General features: G+C 41.0%; 1 protein-coding gene across 50 annotated transcripts in view; it reads left to right on the top strand.

The window, feature by feature from the left end:
- Window positions 1–26,678, top strand: part of CLASP2 (cytoplasmic linker associated protein 2) — a 207,835-nt gene that overhangs the window by 113,266 nt on the left and 67,891 nt on the right. For 16 of the 50 annotated variants that reach the window (XM_051818586.3, XM_051818575.3, XM_051818582.3 and 13 more), the window contains 6 exons: window positions 1,512–1,567; window positions 3,038–3,211; window positions 12,480–12,503; window positions 14,954–14,971; window positions 16,928–17,029; window positions 23,025–23,195. In XM_051818586.3, coding sequence (XP_051674546.1) covers window positions 1,512–1,567; window positions 3,038–3,211; window positions 12,480–12,503; window positions 14,954–14,971; window positions 16,928–17,029; window positions 23,025–23,195 — 545 coding nt within the window. Of the gene's footprint in view, window positions 1–1,511; window positions 1,568–3,037; window positions 3,212–12,479; window positions 12,504–14,953; window positions 14,972–16,927; window positions 17,030–17,181; window positions 17,209–19,935; window positions 19,963–23,024; window positions 23,196–26,678 lie in introns of all 50 variants that reach the window. The other 34 variants (XM_089331274.1, XM_089331264.1, XM_089331269.1 and 31 more) reach the window with 6 other exon arrangements.

Raw genomic sequence — 26,678 nt, 5'->3', positions numbered from 1 at the left:
CCATTGTGGCACATGAGTCCAGCTGCCACCCGTGACGCTGGCATCTCATGTGTGTGCTGATTTTGATCAGCTCCCTTCTTGGGGCTCCTGAGACAGCAGAAGAAGATGGCCTGAGTGACCACATGGAGTTCCAGCCTCCTGGGCTCTGCCTGGCCCAGCCCCCACTGTTGTAGCCATTTGAGGGGTGAACCAATAGATGCAATCTTGCTTCTGTCTCTGTTTCTCCTCCTTCCCTCCCTCCCTCCCTCCCTCTTCCTCTCCTTTTCCCTCTCCCTCTCCCTCTCCCTTTCTCTCTCTCTCTCTCTCTCTCTCTCTCTCATTCTGCATTAAAAAAAAAAAAACAAAACACTACCAAAGTTGTCACTGTGACTTCCATCTACTGGTTCACTTTTTTTTTTTTTCTTCAAGATTTATTTTATTTGAAAGAATGACAGAGAGGGAGAGTCAGAGAATATTCCACCTGCTAGATCACTCCCAAAATGGCCACAACAGCTGGGGCTGTGTCAGGTCCAGACAGGAGCTCAGAGCTTCTTCTAGGTCTCCCATGTGGGTGGCAGCACTTGGACCATCTTCCACTGCTTTCCCAAGCGCATTAGCAGGGAGCTGGATTGGAAGTGGAGCAGCGGGTCTCAAACCAGTGCCCATATGGAATGTTGGCATTCAAGGCAGCAGCTTAACCCACTACGCCACAGTGCAGGCCCCATCATTTGTAACTTGAAGAATATTTTTCTATATCCTGGCATTAACCTGTTTGAGAATTTTGAGTCTCTCCCCTTCATTCCCCTTTAAAACTTACAGATGCATGTATACTTTCCAGATATCTACTGCTTACTTAGATTAATTATTTCTCTGTGAGTGGTTGAGTACTACTGTAATTAAAGATAAAAAATCAAGAAAGTTGTTTAGACAGATGGTAGGTCCTTTGAGGTGCTTAGAGATGTTTTGCTAACATCATTCTTTAATCATATACGTTATCCTCAGTAGTACTTCATAGCATTGTTTTTATTGTCCCACATTGTAACAGTCAACAGCACTGTGTGTGAGGAGTGTGATGTGTACCTGGGAACTGCATGGATTGCCAGTGACCACAGCCATTATGGCTTATCTGGGAAGGACTTTGGCTATGCTGAGTTGCCTACGTGCTAGTAATATCATTGCCTCTTTCTCCTTCTAGGTAAAATACCTCAGGATACACAAAGTGCTGACAGTGCTATTCTTGAGTCCTTTGTGGTGCACATTGTGCTGTGGCCTGAGACCCAGAGTGAACTAAAGCTGCCTGGTGTCTGTGTCTTAGCGCTTTGCAGACTCTGTTCATTGCCAGTCATTTAATTGTATCTCAAGGCTAATTGAGAAACCGTTGATATGTGGTATCATACATACGTTTGAGAACTATTCTAACAGGATTTAAAAACTAAACTTAAACTTAGAAGTTCCTCAACTTTTAAGAAAACTCAGTAGTGTGTCTAGTTATTATCAGAGGAATGACAAATTGTCTTCTTTGTATCTTCCAGTCGCCCTTTTTCTTCCAAGTGGTCTACAGCAAATCCATCAGCTGTGGCTGGAAGAGGTAATTGCTTTTGTCAATAAGAATCATGACCCATTTTATCTCTAATGCAGTAACGTTTAAACTGTTTTGATGTGGTCCACAGTGAGAAAATAATTCTGTGTGATAACCCAATACCACACATGCACGCTCCACCTGTGAATATACAGTGCATACATAGCAAGTATAGGCCAAAGTTCTGTGAAGTCGCTGGTGACATACTCTTTATCTTGCATTTCATTTCTTTAAAATTCTGGTCATTACCTACTCATGATTTAATGGATTGCGACAAGAGTTTGTAAAACGCCTCCTTTTTAAAATTAAAAAACTAGGGGCCGGCACTGTGGTATGGCAGATAAAGCCGCCACCTGCAATGCGGGCATCCCATATGGGCACCAGTTCGAGTCCCGGCTACTCCAGTTCCAGTCCAGCTCTCTGCTGTGGCCTGGGAAAGCAGAAGATGGCCCAAGTCCTTGGGCCCCTGCACTTGCATGGAAGACCTGGAAGAAGCTCCTGACTCCTGACTTCAGATTGGCACAGCTGCAGCCGTTGTGGTCAACTGGGGAGTGAGCCAGCAGTTGGAAGACCTCTCTCTCTGCCTCTCCTTCTCTCTCTGTGTAACTCTGACTTGCAAATAAATTAATCAATTAATTAATTGAATTAAAAAACTAAAGACCAGGAATTTAATGACTTACTTCGCATCATTGCCTGAGAGCAGCAGAACCTCCGTTATGTTTGAATATCCCTACTCCTGGACTACTTTTCCAACTTTTTATTTTTTATTTTTTTTATTTTTTGACAGGCAGAGTGGACAGTGAGAGAGAGAGACAGAGAGAAAGGTCTTCCTTTGGCGTTGGTTCACCCTCCAATGGCCACCGCGGCCGGCGCACCGCGCTGATCCGATAGCAGGAGCCAGGAGCCAGGTGCTTTTCCTGGTCTCCCATGGGATGCAGGGCCCAAGCACCTGGGCCATCCTCCACTGCACTCCCGGGCCACAGCAGAGAGCTGGCCTGGAAGAGGGGCAACCGGGACAGAATCCGGCGCCCCGAGCGGGACTAGAACACAGTGTGCCGGCGCCGCTAGGCGGAGGATTAGCCTAGTGAGCCGCGGCGCCGGCCTTACTTTTCCAACTTTTAATAGTAAAAAACAATAATGCTCTCATCTGTTTACCCTCTGTGATGCTTTGTTTTCACAAATCAGTCAAAAACATCTCCTCCTCATCTATGAAATAGTCTTGTGAATTTTTAATCAAAATATTGTCACTTTCCCACTTTATGGGAGAAGAAAGTGAGGCAAGGAGATAGATAATTGCCAGGAAAGCTTAGTTGGGCCAACATTCAGGGATGCTGATTTCAAAGTACTTTATGGCACTATTCATTTGATCACTGCTTCCTGTCATTGCAGATTATTGCATGATGATTTCAAGTTTATATAATTTTCACACTGTTTACGGTGATTTGAGTACTAAAGATTAACTTTGCTCATTTTCCCTAGTATCAGCAGGTAGCAGCAAAGCCAGTTCCCTTCCAGGAAGTCTGCAGCGTTCACGAAGTGACATTGATGTGAATGCTGCTGCTGGTGCCAAGGCACATCATGCTTCCGGACAGTCTGTGCGAAGTGGGCGGTTGGGTGCAGGTGCCCTGAATCCAGGTTCCTATGCTTCCCTAGGTAAGACATCTAATTATGTTCCCACTTGCAGTGTTCTCTCCTTGCTCTCTGTGAAGACAAGAGCTTCATCGTTTCTAGTTCATTCTTCCTTAAGATGGTCCCTGTGTGTTAATATGATTATATATGGGGGCACAGTTCTGAGGTAACTGAGCTGCTTTGTTTTCCCTTTTTGCCATGGCCTTACAATCATCTTGGTCAAAGAAACAACGTTGACTCCATGACTGCTGATAGAATTTTTATGCCTGCACTTCTGCCCCATCCAGCCAGTGATTACTGAAGGAGTTTGCAATGGGCTTGACTGTGCATCTAACTTCTCTATTTTCTTTCTGCTACCCTTATTCCTTTACCAAAAATTTAAAGCCTTTGGGGGATATGGTAGAGCCGTAAAGCTATTCTGTGTCTAATCCACGCATAATATTCCAACAACTATTCAGAGTTTGGTTTGTTGATGTTTTTCTGTCAATTTAAAGTTTAAGATTGAGTATCCGTCTTGTTTTTTCTGTTTCATGCTTCATTTTTCTTTCTCTTGGGTAATACTGGTAGAACACTAAGCAGGCAAATCATTGGAACACAGATTTTAGGTATGAATGTAATATTCGATAAAGTTGGCATAGGGGCTGAGGAAGGATGGATACATTCTTTTGTGAATGATGTTTAGACACATGAACCTGATATAAAATTAAATTAAAACTGTTTTATACACCAGGTAAAAATATATTTTAGTTGACTAAGATGTTGAACAAAAATATAAAACAACCTGAGGAAAACTTAGATGACTATTCATATAATCTCAAGTTAGGGAAGACATTTCTAAGCATAAAAACAAACAATGAAGGAAAAGTCTCTTGAAATTAAAGTCTGAAAATTTGAAGATAAGCTGTTGAAAACTAAAAAGGAAAAATTTTTTGCCACATACTACAAAAAGTTACAATGTCAAGAAGTTTTTCATGTCTGTGAAGAAATAGATGAACTTATTTTTTTTTTTAATTATTTCTTTATTTTAAAGGCAGAGTGATAGATGAATATATTCCATTTTCTGGTTCCCTGCAAAAATAGCTGTAAAAGCCAGGGCTAGACCAGGCCAAAGCCAGGACCCAGGAACTACATTTGAGTCTCCCATGTGGGTGATGGGGACCCAAGTACTTAGGCCATCTTCTGCTGCTTTCCCAGGTGCATTAGCAGGGAACTGGATTGGAAGCAGATCATCTAGGATTCAGACTGGCACTCCAGTGTGAGGTGCCAGCCTCACAAGTGGCAACTCTACCTGCTGTGCCACCACAGTAGCCCCATGCTTATTTTTATAGAGCAAAATTCTACATATGTCAAGAAAAGTTTATTCAAAATCACAAGTAAACATCAGAACAAATGTTAAACCTTCAGCTGCAAACAATTGCAAATTGGAAGACCTATATATTTAACAAAAAGGTTAAGGTCAAAGCCAACTACTGACAAGAAAGTAGTAAGTAGAACCTTATCAAGCAATACTGATGTGAATTAATTATGGAACATCTTTTGCTACATGACTACTTTGTAATACCCATGAGGAAATTTATAATGCTCAGGATTTTTAACCAGGGAATCCAGTGTCCAGATAATTATATCAGGAAAGTTAAAAAATTCATTGTGTTTTTCATAATATGTTATCAGAGTTAACTTTAGTACATAACAAAGACCAAATGATCAAATTATGATATATCCTTATGTGTGCTGTGTAGCCATTAGCAAGTTTTCTTTTTTCTCTCTCTTTTTTTATTAAGATTTATTTATGACCAGCACCGTGGCTCGATAGGCTAATCCTCCACCTTGCGGCGCCGGCACCCCAGGTTCTAGTCCTGGTTGGGGCACCAGATTCTGTCCTGGTTGCTCCTCTTCCAGTCCAGCTCTCAGCTGTGGCCCGGGAGTGCAGTGGAGGATGGCCCAGGTGCTTGGGCCCTGCACCCCATGGGAGACCAGGAGAAGCACCTGGCTCCTGGCTTCAGGTCAGCGCGGTGCGCCAGCCGCAGTGCGCCGGCCGCAGCGGCCATTGGTGGGTAAACCAACGGAAAAGAAAGGCCTTTCTCTCGTCTCTCTCTCTTGCTATCCACTCTGCCTGTTTATTTGAGAGGCAGAGTTACAGACAAAGAGAGGGATAGAGAGAGGGTCTTCCATCCATTGGTTAAGTCTCTAAATGGCCGCAACGGCCAGAGCTGTGCAGATACGAAACCAGAAGCCAGGAGCTTCTTCCAGTTCTCCCACGTGGGTACAGGGACCCAAGCACTTGGGGCATCTTCTGCTGCTTTCCTGGGCCATCAGCAGGGAGCTAGATTGGAAGTGGAGCAGCCAGGACTCAAACCAGTGCCCATATGGGTTGCCTGCACCACAGGTGGAGACCAAACCTGCTAAGCCACAGCACCAGCCCCAAGTTATATTTTCAACAGTCCTCAAATGATAGAGGCTACCAAATAATGTGTGGTAATTTCATCACTTTTGTGTAAAATATTCATTGACAAAGAACTAGAAGGATGTATACAAACATGTTAACAGTAGGTTGATTAGTGCTTTTAATTTTCAGAAAAGTTTTCTATTTAAAAAGATTACATTGTTAGGAATACAATATGTGAAAACCAGACAGTGTCAGACACCATACTCGAAGACAGAGAACAAAAACCACATGATCATCTCAGTAGCCACTGAAAAACCATTTGACAAAATTCAACACCCTGTCATAATAAAGATACTCAGCAAGCGACAAGTAGAAGGTACCTTTTTCTGAACCTGATGAAGAGCCTGCCTCTTTGAAAAACCCACAGCCAGAGTAGTACTTGGTAATGAAATACTAACTACTCTTCCCTAAGGTGAGTAATGAGACAAAAACTTCCGCTCTTAGCCTTTTTAATCCAACATTATCGTGGAGAGTCTACCCAGGACAATTAGATAAGCAAAAGAAGTAGAAGGTTATCCAGGTTGGAAAACAAAGAAGGAAAACATGATCTTGTATATAGGATTCTAAGAAATCCCAGGATTCAAGATCAGTGCAGAAAGATAAGTTCCGGGCCGGCGCCGCGGCTCACTAGGCTAATCCTCCGCCTTGCGGCGCCGGCACACCGGGTTCTAGTCCCGGTCGGGGCACCGGATTCTGTCCCGGTTGCCCCTCTTCCAGGCCAGCTCTCTGCTGTGGCCCGGGAGTGCAGTGGAGGGTGGCCCAAGTGCTTGGGCCCTGCACCCCATGGGAGACCAGGAGAAGCACCTGGCTCCTGCCTTCAGATCAGTGCGGTGCGCCGGCCGCAGTGCGCCGGCCGCGGCGGCCATTGGAGGGTGAACCAACGGCAAAGGAAGACCTTTCTCTCTGTCTCTCTCTCTCACTGTCCACTCTGCCTGTCAAAAAAAAAAAAAGAAAAAAAAAAAAAGATAAGTTCCATTTCTAAGCATGAGCAATGAACTATTCCACAGTGAAATAAGGGAAGCTAGTACAATAGTATCCAAAAGAATAGAATACTTAGGAATACTCACAAAAGTGTGTATAGGACTTGTACACTGAAAACTACATGACATTCTTAGAAGAAATTAAAGAAGACCTAAATAAGTAGAAAGACATCCCAGGTTCATAGATTTAAAATTATTAAAATATTATTTTTAAATTAAATTTAATTAAAAATTAATGTTGTTTTGGTGGCAAAGCTGTCTATATGGTCAGTGCAATCCCCATCGGTTGCCTTTGTATATCAATTGACAGACTGATCCTGAAATGTGTATGGGGCTGTCAGGGGCCCAGAATAGCTGAAGTAAGCTTGAAGTTTGATCATAGTCGGAGGACTCACACTCGACAGTTTCAGGACTGACTGCAGAGCTCAGTCATCAAGTCCTCGAGGTGCTAGTGTTAGACCTCGACCGGCGAGAGAATTGAGAGTCCGGAAATAAACCCACACGTTTGTGGACAGCTGATTCGCAACAAGAATGCCAAGACTGTCAAGTGCAGAAGGAACAATTGGATGCAAAACAATTAATTTGGACTCTTACCTCACAAACGCAACATGTCAGAACTAAAACTGTGACATTCTGTGAGCACACATCTTGGTGACTTTGAATTAGGCAGTGGTTTATTAGGTATGACTGAATCAAAGATGCAGGTAACAACAACAACAAGAAAGATAAGTAGATTGGGCTTCATTAACTAAACGCTTTGGTGCGTCAAAGAGCACACGAAGGAAGTGAAAAGTCAGCACACGGAATAAGAGAAAAGATTTGCGGAACATACAACTGATGAATGACTTGTATCCCAGATGATACAAAGAACTCTTAGCATGTATTAATAAGAGACAACCGTATTTTTCAAATGGGCAAAGAATTTTAATAAACTTTCCTTCCAAGAAGATAAACAGATTAAGTAACCACACAAAATGTGTGTTGAACACATGCTCAACATCATTAGTCATTTGGGAAATGCAAACCAAAAGTACAGTGAGATACCACTTCATACCCTTTAGCATGGCAGCAATCAAAAAGACAATAACCAACGCAGTGAGGATGTGCAAAACCCTCATACGCTGCTGATGGAAATATGCTGTCACTTGGGAAACAGTTCAGCAATTCATCAAAAAGTTAAATATAGGATTACCATGTGGCCCATCATTGCTACTCCTAGCTGTGTACCCAAGAGATAGGAAAACATATGTTCTCACAATAACATGGCTATGAATGTTCGTAATAGGCAGCAAGTGGAAACAACTTAAATATCCATCAACTGGTGAACGTATGCTACAAGATGGATTAACCTTGACATCACTGTGAAATAGACACCAGCAGCACATACGAGTACTCATATTACGTGACTGCAGTTATTTGAAAGTGCTAAAATATACAGATCCCAGAATCAGAAAGTAAATATATTATTTCCATTAATTAGAAGAATGGAGACTAGGATATGATTAGGTAATGAAAATGTTCTAGGCCGGCGCCGTGGCTCAATAGGCTAATCCTCCACCTTGCGGCGCCGGCACACCGGGTTCTAGTCCCGGTCGGGGCTCCGGATTCTGTCCCGGTTGCCCCTCTTCCAGGCCAGCTCTCTGCTATGGCCAGGGAGTGCAGTGGAGGATGGCCCAGGTGCTTGGGCCCTGCACCCCATGGGAGACCAGGAAAAGCACCTGGATCCTGGCTCCTGCCATCGGATCAGCCCGGTGCGCTGGCTGCAGCGGCGGCCATTGTGGGGTGAACCAACGGCAAAGGAAGACCTTTCTCTCTCTGTCTCTCTCTCTGTCCACTCTGCCTGTCAAAAATAAAATAAAAATAAAATAAAAAAAAAAGAAAAGAAAATGTTCTAGAATTAGGTAATATTGATGGTTGTAGAATCTTATAAAGATGTTAAAAATACTAAATAGTATAAAAGGGTGGATTTTATGGTACGTGTGAATTATATATTAAGTTTTTGATTGACTTACTTATCTTGGTTCTTTGAGATTTGAATTCATGTTTGTTGCATTACAGAAGGGAAAGATGTCCTCCTTTTTAGTTTTTCTTATCTGGCCAGGTTCACAGTCAGGGGCAGTCAGCCATCATCCTTTGTCTGTTTCCAGGATCACTCTCTTCCTTCACACCACTCCACCCTTCTGGGTCTCATGCAGCTTTCTTTTTTTTTTTTTTTTGGACAGACAGAGTGGACAGCGAGAGAGACAGAGAGACAGAGAGAAAGGTCTTCCTTTTCCGTTGGTTCACCCCACAATGGCCGCTGCGGCCGGCACACCGCGCTGATCCGAAGGCAGGAGCCAGGTACTTCTCCTGGTCTCCCATGGGGTGCAGGGCCCAAGCACTTGGGCCATCCTCCACTGCACTCCCAGGCCACAGCAGAGAGCTGGCCTGGAAGAGGGGCAACCGGGACAGAATCCGGCGCCCTGACCGGGACTAGAACCCGGTGTGCCGGCGCCGCAAGGCGGAGGATTAGCCTAGTGAGCCGCAGCACCGGCCCTCATGCAGCTTTCTTATACAAGTATACCTGGATTCCAGTGTTTCTTACCAGAATAAACTATTATTATATTAATTTATTTGAAAGGCAAAGAGGAAGAGAGGTCTTTCCACTGTTTTCACCCCCGAAATGCCTACAACAGCTAGGACAGGGCCAAGCCCAAGACTGGAGCCTGGAATTCAATCCTGGTCTCCCACATGGAGGGCAGGGATCCAAGTATTTGAGCCATCACATGGCCTCGCAGGTTAGCAGGAAGCTAGATTGGAAGCAGAGCTGGCTCTTGAGCCCAGGGACTCCCAGTGTGCAGTGAATGCATATGCATCAAATGCCGCCCTAGCTTCCCTCTTAGCAACATGTTCTGCAGATGTTTTTGAGGTGCTCTCATGGACATGCATCTGGTGGGCTTTGTTTTCTTTCACCCTGCCTCCCTCCCAAAGGTGTTGTTGGGGAGTCTTTGCATCCTTCAGCCATGAAATGCAGCAACATGTGCATGGACCTTCTGCCAGGGGAAGCTCACTTAAGACACAAGAGTAGGCCGGCGCCGCGGCTCACTAGGCTAATCCTCCACCTGCAGCACCGGCACACCAGGTTCTAGTTCCAGTCAGGGTACCAGATTCTGTCCCGGTTGCCCCTCTTCCAGGTCAGCTCTCTGCTGTGGCCAGGGAGGGCAGTGGAGGATGGTCCAAGTGCTTGGGCCCTGCACCACATGGGAGACCAGGAGAAGCACGTGGCTCTGGGCTTCAGATCAGTGCAGTGCGCAGTCAAAAGTTAGTGGAAAAACAGAATTCAAAGTTTGAGTTTATTTTCATGCAAAACATCTTTTTTTTTCATAATACAACATATATGTGTGTGTGTGTGTGTGTGTGTGTGTGTGTATTTGACAGGCAGAGTGGACAGTGAGAGAGAGAGAGAGAGAAAGGTCTTTGCCATTGGTTCACCCTCCAATGGCCGCCGCGGCCGGCACACCGCGCTGATCTGATCCGAAGGCAGGAGCCAGGTGCTTCTCCTGGTCTCCCATGAGGTGCAGGGCCCAAGCACCTGGGCCATCCTCCACTGCACTCCCAGGCCACAGCAGAGAGCTGGCCTGGAAGAGGGGCAACCGGGACAGAATCTGGAGCCCCGACCAGGACTAGAACCCAGTGTGCCAGCGCCACAAGGCGGAGGATTAGCCTATTGAGCCATGGCGCCAGCCTACAAATTGTTCTTACTCTAATTTACATTAAACTCAGTGTATTTCTTAAAGCAGTTGCCACTGATTTGTTTCTGCTTTCCCTAAAGTACTGAATCCCTTTGCAGCAGGAATATCATAAATGTTTTTATGATTGCCCTGTAACGTCAATCTGCAGAGGAAGTTTGGTGTAATATGAGACAGTCAATAATTTAATTAAAGAAACCTTGATATATATTTATTCTTAACTGAGTCTTTAGAATTGCTAGAATACATCAAAATAAACAGTTTCAGTGAGGTTATATTGTATATGAGTCAGATTTCAATTGGTTGAGGAACAAGTTGAAAGGTGAATGTTGTTTTTTAAGATGAGAGAAGTTAAATATGTTTATATACTAAGATGGTAATTAGTGGAGAAGGAAAAGCTAGAAGTGCAAGGATGAGAAAGTTAATTCATGGCAGAGTCCTATGGAAGCATGAAGAATGGGATACACAGCGTGTAGTGAGGAGATTAACCTTGGGTGTGGAAGCATCACCGTTTCACTGAGCTATGAGGGAAGGAAATGAAGGACGTGGCAGATTCAGATGTGATGTTTTGGGAGTGTGGGTATTAAGAGCAGTGTGATCAAGAGGTCATTGTGATTTTCTGCCTGAGGATTCAGAGTCAAGATCATTTGTTAAGGGATAGCTTGAGGTTTAGAATAGTCATTGAGTGGGTACAAGAGGTAGGACACGGTTTTAGGCTTCCCACAACTGTGCACACACTGGGGGACTTGCTTGCAGGACTCAGAAGTAGCTGTACTGATGGCCAAAGTTTATTAGAGCAGAAGGATGCACGGCAGAATCAGGAGAGGGAAATGGTTTACTGTGTGGCCTGACAAAGTCCTAAGTGCAGACCCAAGATCTCCCTCCCGAAGGTGGTGTTGGGGAGACTTTGCTTCCTCTAGCAACCAAGTACAGCAACATGTGCACAGGCTCTCTGCCTAGGGAAGCTCACTTACAACACAGCAGGGCTAGGGAATGCAGCCCTCTGCTTGTACATGCAATACAATTACCAAAATTCCAGGAGAAAAAAAAGTAAGTGTTCACCATAAACCACACTGCAAGAACAGTTTAGGCAAAATGATGTAGCAGAATTCAGTGTCATTGCCCCTCCACACACACAGACTTAAAATAACCTTACCATTTACAAAGGAAACATCCAAAACTAAATTACTGGATGCCACCCCCAGAGGCAAGCTTTTAAAGAACAACATCAATCCCTTTTTTTTTTTTTTTAAAAGACATTTATTTGAAAGGTAGACTGACAGGAAGACACACACACACACACTGGTGGGGGGTGGATAGAGAGATCTTCCATCTGTTGCTTCACTCCCCTAATGGGGCTTGTCAAGGCCAAAGCCAGGAGCCTGGAACTTCATCCTGGCCCACCCCATGAGTGGAAGGGGCCCAAGTACTCGGGCATCATCTGTTGCTTTCCCACGCATGTTAGGAGGGAGCCGGATCAGAAGCAGCAGCTTAACTTGCTGCACTACGGGGCTGGCCCCATCCTGCTGTGAAGACTGTCCAGCACTGGTACTAAAGATCAAGTCGAATAGTTATCCCAGTTTCTAGTAAAGCCAGTATGTGTGACTTCATAGTTGCGTACTTTTGTCTATCGGAACACCTTGAGTAGTAGAGTTATTTATCCAGATGTGGAGTTGTATAAAGGATGAAGTGTTAAAGGATGGGGATGGAAAAGCAAAATGGATAATTAGAAGGCTATGATGTGGAATTTGTGGGTGCACTGTAGGCTAGGGAGGACAACAGGCAGGACTGAGGAATATCTGGAAGGAACTCAGCAGGAAAGCATGGGAGTCACCTGGTGATGGCAGAGGTCCAAGTGTGGGACATGGATCTTATTAACGTTTCTCGCTCCACACTATTGAAAAGTCAGACTTATTACTGATTAAAAAAAAAAGTCTCTACTTAACCTTTTAGGTATCAGTCTATCTCATAGAAGAACCTCATCTTGTTTAATCTCATGTTTCAGATGAAAACAAGCATGATATTTATGTCTGCTTTAGGTTCTGTCTTCTTTAAAACAATGTTTTCCAGGGATTATAACATCATGTTTTCTAATATACTAAGTTTTCCTCTGTTCTTTGCTTGCTCTTTCATCAAAGAGGATACTTCCGACAAGATGGATGGTAAGAACTTCCCTTTCTAATTCTTTAAAATTTTTATGGCTCTTGAATTCTGTAGCATATCCTTGTTCATTCTTCTCTTAATTTCTCAAAGCATATTGTTTGTTTAGCAATAATCTTAATATGAAAATGACTACATAATTTCCTGATTAGATATTGGTTAGGCTTATTATATTCTTAGATTTCCTGATCTACTCGAATAGTAGCTTACTGTTTTTGTTGTGAGTTAAACCAGTTATCTTAAACATCTCTACCTGATCTCTTAGAAGTATGCCTCTGAATATGTGCTCAGTTTGTTACTTAGATCTTCCCCTAAAATTGGATTCAGAAGAATGGAAAGGAATCTCATATATCATTTGATTCAACCCTTTAGTTTCCTAACTCTGATCCAGAATTTGAATAATGACATTTCACAGATTCATATGATTGTTTATAAAAATCAAATGCATGTTACAGAAACTGTCTTTTTAAGGGTGAATTTTTTAACTGACATCAAAATTGAACTTTAAGCTTTACATTTTTAATTTCAATATTCAGTATTTCAAAATAAAATTTTATCTGTTATCAGTAACATCTCTGTGATATTTTTTGTCTGAAACAGTAAGCAGCAAGCATAGTATCTGCACTTTCCCTTTCATCTGGTGCCATAATGTTATATAGGAGCTTGAGCTTTTTTTTTTTCTTTTTATTTATTTGAATGGCAGATTTACAGGGTGGGAAGTGGAGAGGATGAGGGGAGAGGGAGAAAGAGAAAAAGAATCTTGCATCTGCTGGTTTACTCAGTAAATGGCCATGACAGCCGGGCCAGGCCAGGTGGAAGCCAGGAGCCTGGAACTCAGACCAGCACTCGTGGGATTCAGGTGGCTCTTAACTTGCTGCAACACAACCTCAGCCTTTTCAGAGACCTTGTGATAAGGTACTAAATCTGTAAATCACATTCTGAGATCTGGGAAACTGCTGATTCTGTATATTTTTGTTAGCTATTACCTATACTCCAAAAATTGATCTTAAATATCTTCTATTTTAATGAAATGAAACATTTAATCTTTTTTTGGATATAGGAGTGTGAATTATGTTAGTCTGTGCATTAGTGTATTTCATAAATGAAAAAGTATTGAATGAAATGGCAGTATTAAGATGGTTTTTGTAACTCAGACCCTTTGCTATCCCTTCTAATACTGATATCCTGAAACTGGTTAAAAAAAAAAAAAAGATAAATATTTTCTTGCTTGGGTCAAAAACATCCGGCTCTATGAGGAATCAGCTGTGCTACATGATCTGTTATGCTCACTGATTCCTTTTTCTTTTTAAAGATTTATTTATTTATTTGAAAAAGTTACACGGAGAGAGGAGAGGCAGAGAGAGAGAGAGAGAGAGGTCTTCCATCCGCTGGTTCACTCCCCAGTTGGCCGCAATGGCCAGAGGTGCGCCCATCCGAAGCCAGGAGCCTGGTGCTTCTTCCAGGTCTCCCATGTGGGTGCAGGGGCCCAAGCACTTTGGCCATCTTCCACTGCTTTCCCAGGCTATCAGCAGGGAGGTAGATTGGAAGTGAAGCAGCTGGAACTTGAACCAGAGCCCACATGGAATGCTGGCCCTGCAGGTTGTGATTTACCCACCACGCCACAGCGCTGGCCCCTCACTGATTCTTAATCCTGCATTAAAGAAAATACAGAGACATGGATACTGTTGCCCTTTATTAGTAGCAAGGTGTGATATTAGTACAGGGTCTTTGTTTTGTTTTGTTTTGTTTGAGTGACAGAAAAGGAGATAGAGATACTCAGTTCTCTGGTTCATTCCCCAAATGCCTTCAAGAGCTAGGATTGAGTCAGGCCAAAGCCAGGAGCCAGGAACTCAATTCACATCTCCCATGTGGGTGACAGCAACCCAACAACTTCAGCGATCACCCGCAGGATGAGGTAACACGTTAGCAGGAAGCTGAAATAGGATGGAATGGGGACTTGGGTGCAGGCACTCCAGTGTGGAGTGTAGGACGTCCCACATGGGGTCTAACCGCTGTGCCAGTGCCTACCCACCCGTGGACTACCTTTTAAAAATGCACGAAAGTATTTCTACTCTGCAAAGGGCTATACATTTTTAGTTTGCAAAGCACGGTAAATACAGAGTTGAATTTTTCTTGAGTGACTAATTTCTGTTACATTTTTCATCATTTCAAATTTTAAGATTAAAATATAGCAGTAAAAGTGTTCACTATAGGATATTGTCATTTTCAGTTGTCTCGTTTTAACTGGGTTGTGTGTGCTATGAATCATCAGGTTACCTCGATTTTCATCTTCTCAGAATAAACCTTTTTGAAGTTAATTCAAGGCTGTCAGACTATGAATTATTTTTTATTTTCACCTGTTCCTTTTAGTCTGGAGTGGGAGTTGTGAGATAGTTTTTAACTTCAGCCCTGGCAGAATTTGTTGAAATACTGTTTTATTTCTCTTATTTAGGAACAGCATCTGAAGATGGTAAGAATGTACATTTTGTTAGTAATACAATTACATTTATGTTACTGTTTTCATTGGTAGAAATTAAATATTAAAACTAAAACCAACTAATTTTTTTGCAAACTTTTATAGTTTACCAGCTGGGTGCTTCTGCATTTCATATTTGGTTGTATCCATTATGTGTATGAATTCTTTTAATTGTTAAACCATAAGTTTTGCTTTGTATCTTGAATCATCTCATGTTGGAAAAACAATTGCTTTCTTAGTAATATTTAGTACAAAGTTAATAATTTCATTTTTTCTGGTAATGCTTTGCTTTTATTTTTTGTGTTTTTATTTTCTAATTAATGCCAGTTCATTTATGCTTTGTGGCAACATACATCATCACTTTATCACTGGACTTTAAACACTGGTGGACTTCAAATGTTTGTCTGCTTTTCTATGTATCTTTAGTTAGGATTCAGTGACTAGACCATTCAAACTGAATGTGAGATTACAGGAGACTACTTACATATGTTTTTACTGAACCAGTTCACGTCAGAAATAATTACTTATTGCTCTTGAATTTGTAGAAAGGAAAAGAATTCAGTTTTTACATTTATCATACCTATCAGCTCTTTTTTAAACAAGTTGTCTTTTTAAATCCTCTGATTTGAAGCACATTTTTCCTGGTCTGAATTTTACATGAATGACATTTTCTTATGGTATAAAACCAAGTAGATTTAACCATGGTTTTTTTGGACTCATATTTACTCTGACATATTTTAACTAGGTTAATATTTTAAGTTTTATGTCAGAGAACTCTATAAAAATATGATTTCTGGTAAGTGGCATTGTAATTTAAAATATTTGTTAGACTGTGGATAAATTCTTCATTTCCAAAATAATAATTTGATCTTTTGGGTTTCCTTCTAAGTCAAGAAAACATGGTGTGTCTTACTTAAAATAGACTCTGTAAGAGGGTCAGAGTTCTGAACTAACGGCTCTGTAGGGTTCTTGCTAGGATATTAGGAGTCCATCAAGTATATTTCTGTTTTTGCTTCTGTTTACATTGTAGTTCTCAACAATTCTTTTCTTTCCTCAATTCTTAATTTTTAAGTTTCTTCATTATTTTTTGTCCTGTTTAATTTGACCATTTCAAAACTAGCCCTACAATTTGTATGCCCTTCAAATTGTACCTTTTAACTAAAAAGAATTCTGAGCCTTTCTGTATGAGTATGTTTGGTATTGGTTCTGAATACTGAAATACCTGCTAGTGGTATATTCCATCATAGCTTGTCACTAATGATGGCCGCTTACACAAGCACTTTGATCTACATCTCCTTTGGTTCAAGAACTCTAGGAATAGAGTGAGGATATTGTCTGAGTTTGTGGAGGGGACTGGGCAGTGGTAGAGAAGAAAGGAATGTAGCTGGGAGAGAAGGCAGGAAACACATTGAGGGAAATGTCCACCTGATAGGTATTTCCTCAGGTCATTTCACAAATGAAATTGGCTGGAAGAAGACAGCAGTAAACACGCCTGTGTATCTGTAGTGATCTGATACAAAAAGATTAAGTGTTGTGCTTAATAGTAGCTTTCCTGAAGTCCCTTTAGAAGTACATTTTCAGTCAAAAGGATTATTTGAGTTGTTGTTTCTAAGATTAGTGTTATAGTCAAAACCACAGGTTAGATTTAAAAATAAGTGATGTACCTGTGTCATTACCTTTATTATAAGTACTAAACTAGTAATAGCAAACTAAGAATGAAATGTTTCAGTTTGACGTTATTTTTTATATTCTTTTTATCATTTTTTACTTTATTTTTATACTTGAAAGAAAAGTAGCTTACAGGATCACACATAAAAACCAATATGTATTTTTTAAGTTTTAAGAAAAATATAACCTGTACCTGACTGTTATTACAGAATTTAAAAATATCTTACAAACTTAAATATTATAGAAAAATGTCTTTATTTATCTAAGTATTTTCTTTCTTAGGCCGGGTGAGAGCAAAGCTGTCAGCACCTCTTACTGGCATAGGAAATGCCAAGACGGATTCCAGAGGACGAAGCCGAACGAAGATGGTGTCCCAGTCACAGCGTACGTACTGCTTGTCAGTCCTCCTGTGTTTGCCACTATCTTAGCCCAAGTGTCTTTCTTACATATTACTGTGTTGGGAGATCAACCAGTGGGTAGACAAAGCTAATTCTAAAAAGAAAAGCCACATACTGAGTTCTTGTTCTGCACTTTAGGTTCATCATCACCTGACAAAAATGAAGGTATTTTTTTCCACGTTTGGGGTCAGTTGTTGTGCATGTTTTGAAATTTTATGAGTGGATGTTGTCTTGTCCTTGGTGTGTTATTAGGGCTGCATCATTGGTATCTGCCACGTAGAAAGGAAAACTTCATCTGCTGTACAAACTGCATGGAGATATTTTAAATAGCCAACTCCTTAGCATTTGGGTTTTCACACTCCACTCAGAAACTTGCAAATGTGGAAAATTGTGCCTTTTAGAGGCAAAATCATTTCCATTGTATTAACAGCAAAATGTAGTTGTGTCTTCCTGATGCTGTTCAGGGACAGATATGTGATATCCTCTTACTCTCCCCCCAAATTCATTGGAATATCTTATTTTTGGTTAGCATTTTTGGCAGGTATATAATGATTTATAGTGAGGACACATAAAATGAATAGTTTCGTTGTAGTCTTTGTTAGATTTAGTAGTTAATGTTTTGTTGTTTTATTGGAAGTTGTGTTCCTCAAAAGAGTAGTTAGTAAAAAGCAGTTTTGAGTCCTAGGTAAAATGAATGATCTTTTTAACATGTTTCAGAATATTAACACTATATTTATGACATTAATAATCTAAGATAATTAATTTCCAATGCTTCTTTACCAAGAGCTATTAATTTTTTTTTAAATTAGGAAACTTTTCTAGGGAAGTAATTGTGAGAGTCTGTGTATTTGGCTATTTTTGAAAGAAATATGTCTTCCACTGTTGTTCAGGTGATTTATTAGGCTATGGGTATCCTATTTGTTTTTAACTTGATTTCTGGATCTTGACATGCGCTTGGAGGAGACAGGGTAGTGATTACCCAAATCCTACCTAGCAGATTCTCCTCTTTGAAAAGTCAAAAATCCAGGCAGAGTAACTATGGAACACTTAACATGAGTACGAAAAATAAGCAGAGATACTCAGTAAAATTAGTTTGCAAATTGAGGATTATTTACAATTGGAGTAATCGCAAGCATATTCTAGAAAAGAGATTTTCCCTCAATGACACAGATATGCATCACATTCATCCCTGACCGTGTTTATTTCTAAAGTGACTTCATCTTTAGCAGTATAGTAGAATAGTTGGGAACTTGCTCCTCTGTATGTGCTGCCTAAACCAGCAGTAGCGTCACCTGGAAGCTAGTTGGAAATGCAGAATCTGACATGCCATCACAGAACTATCGATTCTAATCTGTAACAAGATCACCAAGTGATTTGTGTCATGATAGAGTTTGAGAAGTACTGGTTCAGATCATGGCTTAGTCGTACTGCCCAGATCTGAATTCTGGTACTTCTAGGTTTCTTGAAATTGCTGTATTTCTGTATCATACCTGTACAGTAAAGAGGGTGATAATAGCTTCTACCTCAGAGTTATTATGAGGATTAAACGATGTAGTATATTTGATACACTTCAAGCAGTGTCTGACCATAGTAAGCACAGTGTCTGTTAGCCAGTGAAACTGACTTCAGCATTGTGTTCAGGTGTCAGCTGAATCTCACACTGCTTTACCTTGCTGTCCTTCTTGCCCAGGAAACAGAAACAATGATGCAGGTAGAAAATGGAAGCAGAAAGAAAACTAAAGACTGAACAACTTGAAACAATCTCTGGTCTTACTGTGAGACACTAGTTTTCTTTTAAAATAATACTAAGGTGACCTCAGAGTAAACATTCAAAGGACTCTTCTGTTTATGTTAAAGATGTTGTTTGAGACCTCCTGTTCAGGTACATTATAACTACAGATCCCTAGGAAATAGAATAATATTTTATTTGGTTTTCACTTTGAAACTCAACCCACATAATCCAAAGCCACTTCTAAAGTGTGGGAACACAGTGATTGGCTCTTAAGCTCTGTAGGACTTTAAGGTCAGAAGGCTTTCCAACTATAAAATCACTTAAAATTGAACCATATTAGAGGGGTTTTGTTTGCTTGCTTGCTTCTTTATTTGAATGACTATATGTTCCATCCCAAATTGTTTTGTAAAAAAAGGTATTATGTAATTTGTATGCAAGTTTCTTGAAAACATTTCCACAAAAATATTTCTGTGATCTCCATCTTCACTTTGTAATTCACTAGGGTTTGCATGGTCTTTCCATTTTTGTGTTGCTTTTAGAAAAACAAAAGATCTCTTGAATCAAAGCAGGTGCGTTCTGATGCTAACAAAAGTAAATAGAAGCAGACCCAAGGGAGAGACTTCCAGATTTATATTCATTACAGAATCGTGTCCTTTTTTGTTGGTAGTGACTGGTTGTGTACTGATGATCGTACAGCCTGTCAGAAACTCCTATCATTTTTTTCTTTCTGTGTCTTAAAGATGAAATTTGTGGCTATTTCATGTAATTTTTCTTCAGCTATGATATTGTTGTTATTTCTTATGTGTAGTTTTAAATTAAATGTTTAAATTAAGAAAGCTTAAACATTTAATTATTCTGATTTTGGATTGTCAGTAATAGAAAAGCTGAAGAATTTACTTTCGCAGCTTCATTTCATCTGCTTTGTACATGAGTGTCTGATTTCTGTTTATCAGCTGTAAAAACTACTAAATGTACTGCTTTTGTTACAGACGTTGTGCTTTTGGGACTTTTTAAAGTTTGCTTTTTTTGCTTTAGGATTTTTTTTCCCCTGAGAACTGACTAAAGCTTTCTTATTTCCATCTGCCATCCATTTTAAAACTGCTCCTTCCCTCTTCATGGATTATAACCCTTACCCTAATTCTGCCTTTACACTTGTTCAGGATCACAGTCTGCTAATACCATTGGTGGTAAGATTCTATAGACCTTTATGTGTGCATCTATTGTTGATCACCTATTTTCATTACAAGGAATGGGTTCTATTCAGCAGAAGTCCTTACAATATTCCACATTGTATAGTCATAATGGGGCAAAAATTACCAATTGTGAATTTTCTTTGGCCTGCTGGTTTTAGCAAAACTCAGAATTTTTTAAATTAACCAAACTGACCCTATGGATAAAAACATGGAGAAGAAAAAGAGCATTAGTAATATCTTGAAGTGTCATTAAAAGTATAAAATGGTGATTTGAAAACTTCAGACAGTGCAGGAAAGAATAGCTGTCTGATTTCAAGTCTTGCAGATAAGATTGTTTTCTGGTAGCGTGCCATTCCCTGGGTATGTCGTGTCCTTGTCTCATCAACTCTGTGGTTTTCCTAAAGCACATGGTTAGTCTTGGTGGCTCTTTGTTGGGGAAAGAGCCTTGGTATTGTCTTGTAAACATAAATAATTCTAAAATGAGTCACAGGCACTGGAATTATCACACTCTTGTTGGGGTATTAGAGAAGAAAGGGTAATGATTAAAGCAAAACAGACACTACCAACTTTATTCCCAGGGGAGGACATAAGTGACTATGAAGAGTGGGCTTGTATGATTTTAATGAATTCAATAAATCTGGAGGGGGAAGAACAGTTACTCGGCTTCTAGACTGCACGTTTCCCATCTGCTGAATAGACCCACATCGTGAGGAATTTTCTAGTCTCTCCCACCAACATTGCCATTCCCCACATTGATGTTGTTTTAACAGAACACCATACTGTATGTGCTCAATTCATTATTTATACTTTTTACATTGTTGCAAATTGTCCCGTAATATATTCCATTAGCCTATCTTGCATTGTGAGTTTGTGGCATGTTGGGTGTTTGGATGTTTTGGTGTGTATGTTTAGTGTAGACTTGCATGGAGAAAACGGGTGCCTTGTAGGCATTCTTAATATTTTGATGGAGAGAAACTAGAATTAAAGAATCTTCACCTGGAGTCTGGCATTTGGCTTGACAGTTAAGACATTGGTTGGGACACCCAGAGTGCCTGAATTTGAGTCCCATCCTTGTTCCGGATTCCAGCTTCCTGCCAGTGCACACCCTGGGAGGCAGCAGGTGATGGCTTAAGTGATGAGTCACTGCTCTTCATGTGAAAGACCCAGATTGAGTTCCTGGTTCCCAGCTTTGGTCTGGTCACCCTCAGCCTTTGCAGGCATTCAGGGGGAGTGAACCAACAGATGCATCTCCCTCCCTCCCTGCCTCCCTCCCTGCCTCCCTGCCTCCCTGCCTCCCTGCCTCATTCCCTTCCTCCCTCCCTCCCTCCCTCCATTCCTTCCTCCCTGCCTGCCTTCCTCCCTCCCTCCCTCCCTTACTCCCTTCCTCCCTTCCTTCCTTCCTCCCCACCTCCCTCCTTGCCTCCCTCCCTGCCTCCCTTCTTTCTCTTTCTCTCTCTCTCTGCCTCTCTCTCTCTAATAAAGAAAAATAAAAATTTTACTAAAAAGATTCTTCAACTGAAACATGAGGACAGATTCAAATGAATAATGAATTTTAAAGACTTTAAATTTCTCCATAATTTAGAATTCCTTCTACTCAGTAGTAATTGTGAATTTCATTGGAAATTTGCTTTGTTTTAGAATGTTGCTATCAACAATGAAGATAGTTTCATTTTGTGTGTTGATAAAACTTTAGAATTAAACAGGAGTATAAATTACACTCAACAAGACTATGCCAAGAGAACTGTGCCAGAGTTCACAGATCAGCCACCTTTGGGCTATATCCCGTCTGTTAATGTGTTGTTTTGGCCTACCCAAGGCAATCAGGTAGTTTCAAGCTTCATTTTTGAAAAATCCCAAGACCCCGCCAGAATTACCTCAAGGTAGAATGTCTGGAACTGCAAAGTTACTCCCCGTAATCACAGTCTCTTGTCCCATCCCCAGTGTTCCTCCTTTTTTGACTCCCGTGCTTGTCCCCCTTGGCATTTGAGTCCTTAATCTTTCCCTTGTGGGAATGAAGCATAGTTGGGTCATTTTGTTCAGTGTGAGCAGTTAACCCCCTCCGGTAGATGGAAGAAGTATCCATTGAAGGAAGAGGTTTTCTTTCATGACAGTTTATTTAAGGGCAAGTTTAATTTTTCTACAGAGTGCCCATTCAGAGTTAGATTCTACCTGGAGTTATCTAGTCCCATTCCCCCATGCTGTGTACATAAGTGCTTTGATTAACAGAGGATGCATCTCTTTAAAGGTTAATGCATGTGTTTCTAGTTTAAAACCATGTTTCTTAGCTTTTTTAAAAACTCAAGCTCCATTATCTAGCTCCCTGATCGCATTTCCTTACCTTCCAAAACTGAGAATCACTAGTTTGGAAAGGGTCTGGATTCTTTGACACTTGCCCCTTAGTCCTGTTCTATCCTCAGTACTTACATATCCCACAGTATGGCTACCCAAAATACCTTTGCTATTTGAAGGCAGATAACACAAACAAGTTTCTTTTTCATTTGGCCCAATTTTAATCAGTATTGAAAATTTAATTTTGTAAAGTTTAAAAATACACATAGTAACAAGATAATAACTTTTCTGTGCCCACTTGGAGATAGCAGACATGTTTTAAGATAAAGCTAATTAACATAATTATATGTTTAACAAAAAATTATGACAGTAATAGATTCATTAAGGTTTTCTTTTTAAATACAAAGCTTTTCCACTCAGAACAATTTAACTATATTAAATGTATTGCTGAAATAATTATTTCTTTGGAAACCTTTTTTACTAATTGTGTTCCCAAAATCATGGTAGTGTTGTCATTATTAAACAGGGTAACTGTGACCCCCGACACTGAATGTATACTCTCAAGTGATTTATCGTTAGTGCTAGTGTATGTAGTATATTTTTTCCAGATTACAGCTATGTCTAAATCTTCCTCAGCCCATTTCCTTTGAACTTAAAACTTTCCATTTTATCACAATCTTCAGAGATCTGTTTCTTGGGTTTTTATCCTTTCTGCAAGTTTTCTCGGTATTCATGTCTTAACATTTTTCTGTGTGTTTGGTGTTCAGCTGGCAGCCGTTCGGGGTCTCCTGGAAGAGTACTGACCACAACAGCCCTCTCCACTGTGAGCTCTGGTGTTCAGAGAGTCCTGGTCAATTCAGCCCCAGTGCAGAAAAGAAGCAAGATACCGCGAAGCCAGGGCTGTAGCAGAGAGGCGAGTCCATCGAGGCTCTCAGTTGGTAAGATTGTGTTGTGTCAGACTTGCAATCTTTTTATTTCTTTTGTATTTCAAATTCTTGCTAATATTTAAGCACTTATAATTTAGAGGAAAGCAACTTAAAAATTCATGGAGAATTGAAATGTAGGTTTTGAGTTGATTAAGTGTCTTATCTTGAAAATATAATTTACAGGAACTTTGAAAAATGTAGCTAAGGTTGGGCAGATGCCCACCTAGCAGTTAAGACATCTGTGTTCTGTATCACATGGCCTGGGGTCAGTGACTGCCTCCAGCTTCCTGCTAATGCAGAGCCTATGAGGCATTCATGTTGGCTGAAGTGATTGAGTGTGTTCCTGCCACCCATGTGGGAGACTGGACCGAGTTCCTGGCTCCTGGTTTTGGCCTGGACGGTTCTAGCCACTGCAGGCATTGGGAGAGTAAGCACTCTGTGTGTGTGTGTGTGTGTGTGTGTCTGTCTGTCTGTCTGTCTGTCTCTATGTCACTCATTCTTTGTCTCAGATAAATGTAAATAAAAAATATATATAGTATTTTAAAGCACAGTATTACTATAGAATTTTACATATGTATTGGCTGCTTGTATGGGACATTTTCATTGTAGGTCAGCCCTATTCAAACAATAGTAAATGTCTATTTTCTCTGATGACTGTTTCAGTAAACAGAAATTATAACTGAAGCCAGTTTAAACAATAAAAGAATATATTAGCTCTTTTAACTGGAAAGTTTAGAGATTATGTGATCATCAAGGTTGGTTGATTGACATTGCTGTCTTGGACCCAGATTCTCTGTTTCCCCTTCCTCCCTCCCTCTTTTGCTGTAGCAGTCATGGTGCTGACTTTGTCCTTAGGATAGCTTAGCCTTGGTCTGTCATTCCCAGAGCAGAAATCCTCTAGTTACTGCAACTTCGTTTTCAGCATTTGGTTTTTTGTTTTTTTTTTTTTGTTTTTTTTTTTTTGTTTTTTTTTTTTTTGTTTTTTTTTTTTTGTTTTTTTACAGGCAGAGTGGACAGTGAGAGAGACAGAGAGAAAGGTCTTCCTTTTGCCGTTGGTTCACCTCCCAATGGCCGCCGCAGCCAGCGCGCTGCAGCCGGCGCACGCGCTGATCCGATGGCAGGAGCCAGGTACTTCTCCTGGTCTCCCATGGGGTGCAGGGCCCAAGCACTTGGGCCATCCTCCACTGCACTCCCGGGCCACAGCAGAGAGCTGGACTGGAAGAGGGGCAACCGGGACAGAATCCGGCGCCCCGGCCGGGACTAGAACCCAGTGTGCCGGCGCCGCAAGGCGGAGGATTAGCCTAGTGAGCCGTGGCGCCGGCCAGCATTTGTTTCTCATAGCACACCTGTGTGACTGTACAGATTATTCTATTTCAATTTTTTTTTTCTGGTTTTGTCTATCAATCAGTATCTCAGCTCCATACATTTCCCTTTATCTTCTACTCTCTTAAAGTCATCAGTTTTATTTTTCATTATTAAAGTTTACACGTGTGTTCTCATGAGCATCTACAAGCATACATTGACTTTAAAAGTGGAAAAGCTATAGATAACATTTGCTGTGTTATGAGGTAAATAAATGTTGTTTGCTGCCAAGACACATGGTATGCCAAAACCTCATTTCTTCCCAGGGTGTTAGGGGCACTTCAAGGAGAATGTTCCTGTTTTAAAGGGTTCTCTTTCCATTTAGTCCTACTGGCTGCTTACAAGTACGGAACATTTTAGTATGCTTTGTATTTGGGAAGTGACTATCTTAATATAATTTTTTCAAGTTTACATATATATTTAGTAGTTGGTAAAATAATAATGTACTCTTTTAATGTCCCCGATGTTGCTGTCTCTCAGTATTACTAACCACTGTATGAAGTTCATTATCTGCTGGAAACTTCACAGTGCACTGAATTGATGGCTGGCTGGGGATCTTACTCTGTTAGCATCTTGAGATCTCCAGTTTCTCCTTTCTTGGATTGAGTAATCTTTTCTGGATCCTGTTTTTTTCTTAATTTGCTCACACACATCCTCAGATTCCTTGGAAACTGTGTGTAACAGTCAAGTTTTGTGGGGCCAGTGCCATGACTCACTTGGTTAATCCTCCACCTGTGGCGCTGGCATCCCGTATGTGTGCAGGGTTCTAGTCCCGGTTGCTCCTCTTCAAGGCCAGCTCTCTGCTGTGGCCCAGGAAGGCAGTGGAGGATGGCCCAAGTGCTTGGGCCCCTGCACCAGCATGAAAGACCAGGGAGAAGCACCTGGCTGCTGGCTTCAGATTTGTGTAGCTGCAGCCGAAGCAGCCATTTGAGGGGTGAACCAACGGAGGGAGGACCTTTCTGTCTGTCTCTCTCTCACTGTCTAACTCTGTCAAAAAAAAAAAAAAAAAAAAAAGTCGCTTTGTTTGTCCAGGAATGTCTTTATTCAGTAGGTCTCACAAATTTCTTTCTGGCCTGAATAATTTGAATTAACATCCTTTCTAACAGTTTCACTAAAGTTGTGCCTGAATTTGACGCTAAAGTCTAAAGTTTGCATCTAAGCTGGTTCACTTGTTTTTGTTTCCAGACATTTCTCTACTCCACTTCTAGTCATATTCACTCCTAGGTTTTCTGTCATTTGTTTAGTTATTTCTGTGTTTATTTGTGAGGAGGGAGAAAAGCAATGAAATTTGAAAGTGTTAACTCATTTTTTCCTTTTTTATCTTGAACTAAACATGTAAAAATGTACATTGTACTTTAGATTAATATTTGATGTATATACATTTTTTTAAAAAAAATAAGATTTTGAGAGCAAGCATTGTGGCACAGCAGGTAAAGCTGGTGCTTAACATCCCATATCGAGGTGCCAGTTTGAGTCCCAGGTACTCCACTTCCTATCCAGCTCCATGCTAAAATGCGTGAGAGGCAGCAGATGATGGCTCAAGAACTTGGGTTCCTGCCACCCATGTGAAAGACCCCAACAGAGTTCTTGGCTTCTGACTTTGGCCTGGCCCAGCCCTGGCTGTTGTAGCCATTTGGGGAGAGAACCAGTGGATGGTAGATGCCTCTCTTATATCTTACTCTTTCTCTGTCATTCTGCCTTTCAAATTAATTAGTTAATTAATTAATCTCTTTTTTGTGATTTTTTGTTTGTTTAATTTATTTGAAAAAGTTGCAGTGAGAGAGGGAGAGTCAGATCTTCTGTTAAATGGTTCACTCCCTAGTTGGCTGCAACTGCTGGGACTGAGCCAAGCCGAAACCGGGAGGCTGGAGCGTCCTCTGGGTCTCCCACATGGGTAGCAGAGGCCTAGGCCTGTGGTCCATCTTCTACTGCTTTTCCCAGGCCATTAGCAGGAAGCTGGATCAGAAGTGGAACGGCAGGGACATGAACCAGTGGCCGTATGGGATGCTAGTTTCACAGATGGCAATTTTACCCACTATACCACAATGCTGGCCCCCAATAAATAAATCTCTTAAAAAAATAAGACTTTGACCTAAAATACCAAAAATGATAAATGTGTAGTTCAGTCAACAT

Source organism: Oryctolagus cuniculus, chromosome 4 (assembly GCF_051225735.1).
Source record: "Oryctolagus cuniculus isolate XC-2025 breed Fujian yellow rabbit chromosome 4, ASM5122573v1, whole genome shotgun sequence".
NCBI lineage: Eukaryota > Metazoa > Chordata > Mammalia > Lagomorpha > Leporidae > Oryctolagus > Oryctolagus cuniculus.
Note: the sequence above shows the minus strand (reverse complement) of the source record. Positions and strands in the feature narration are given on the sequence as shown.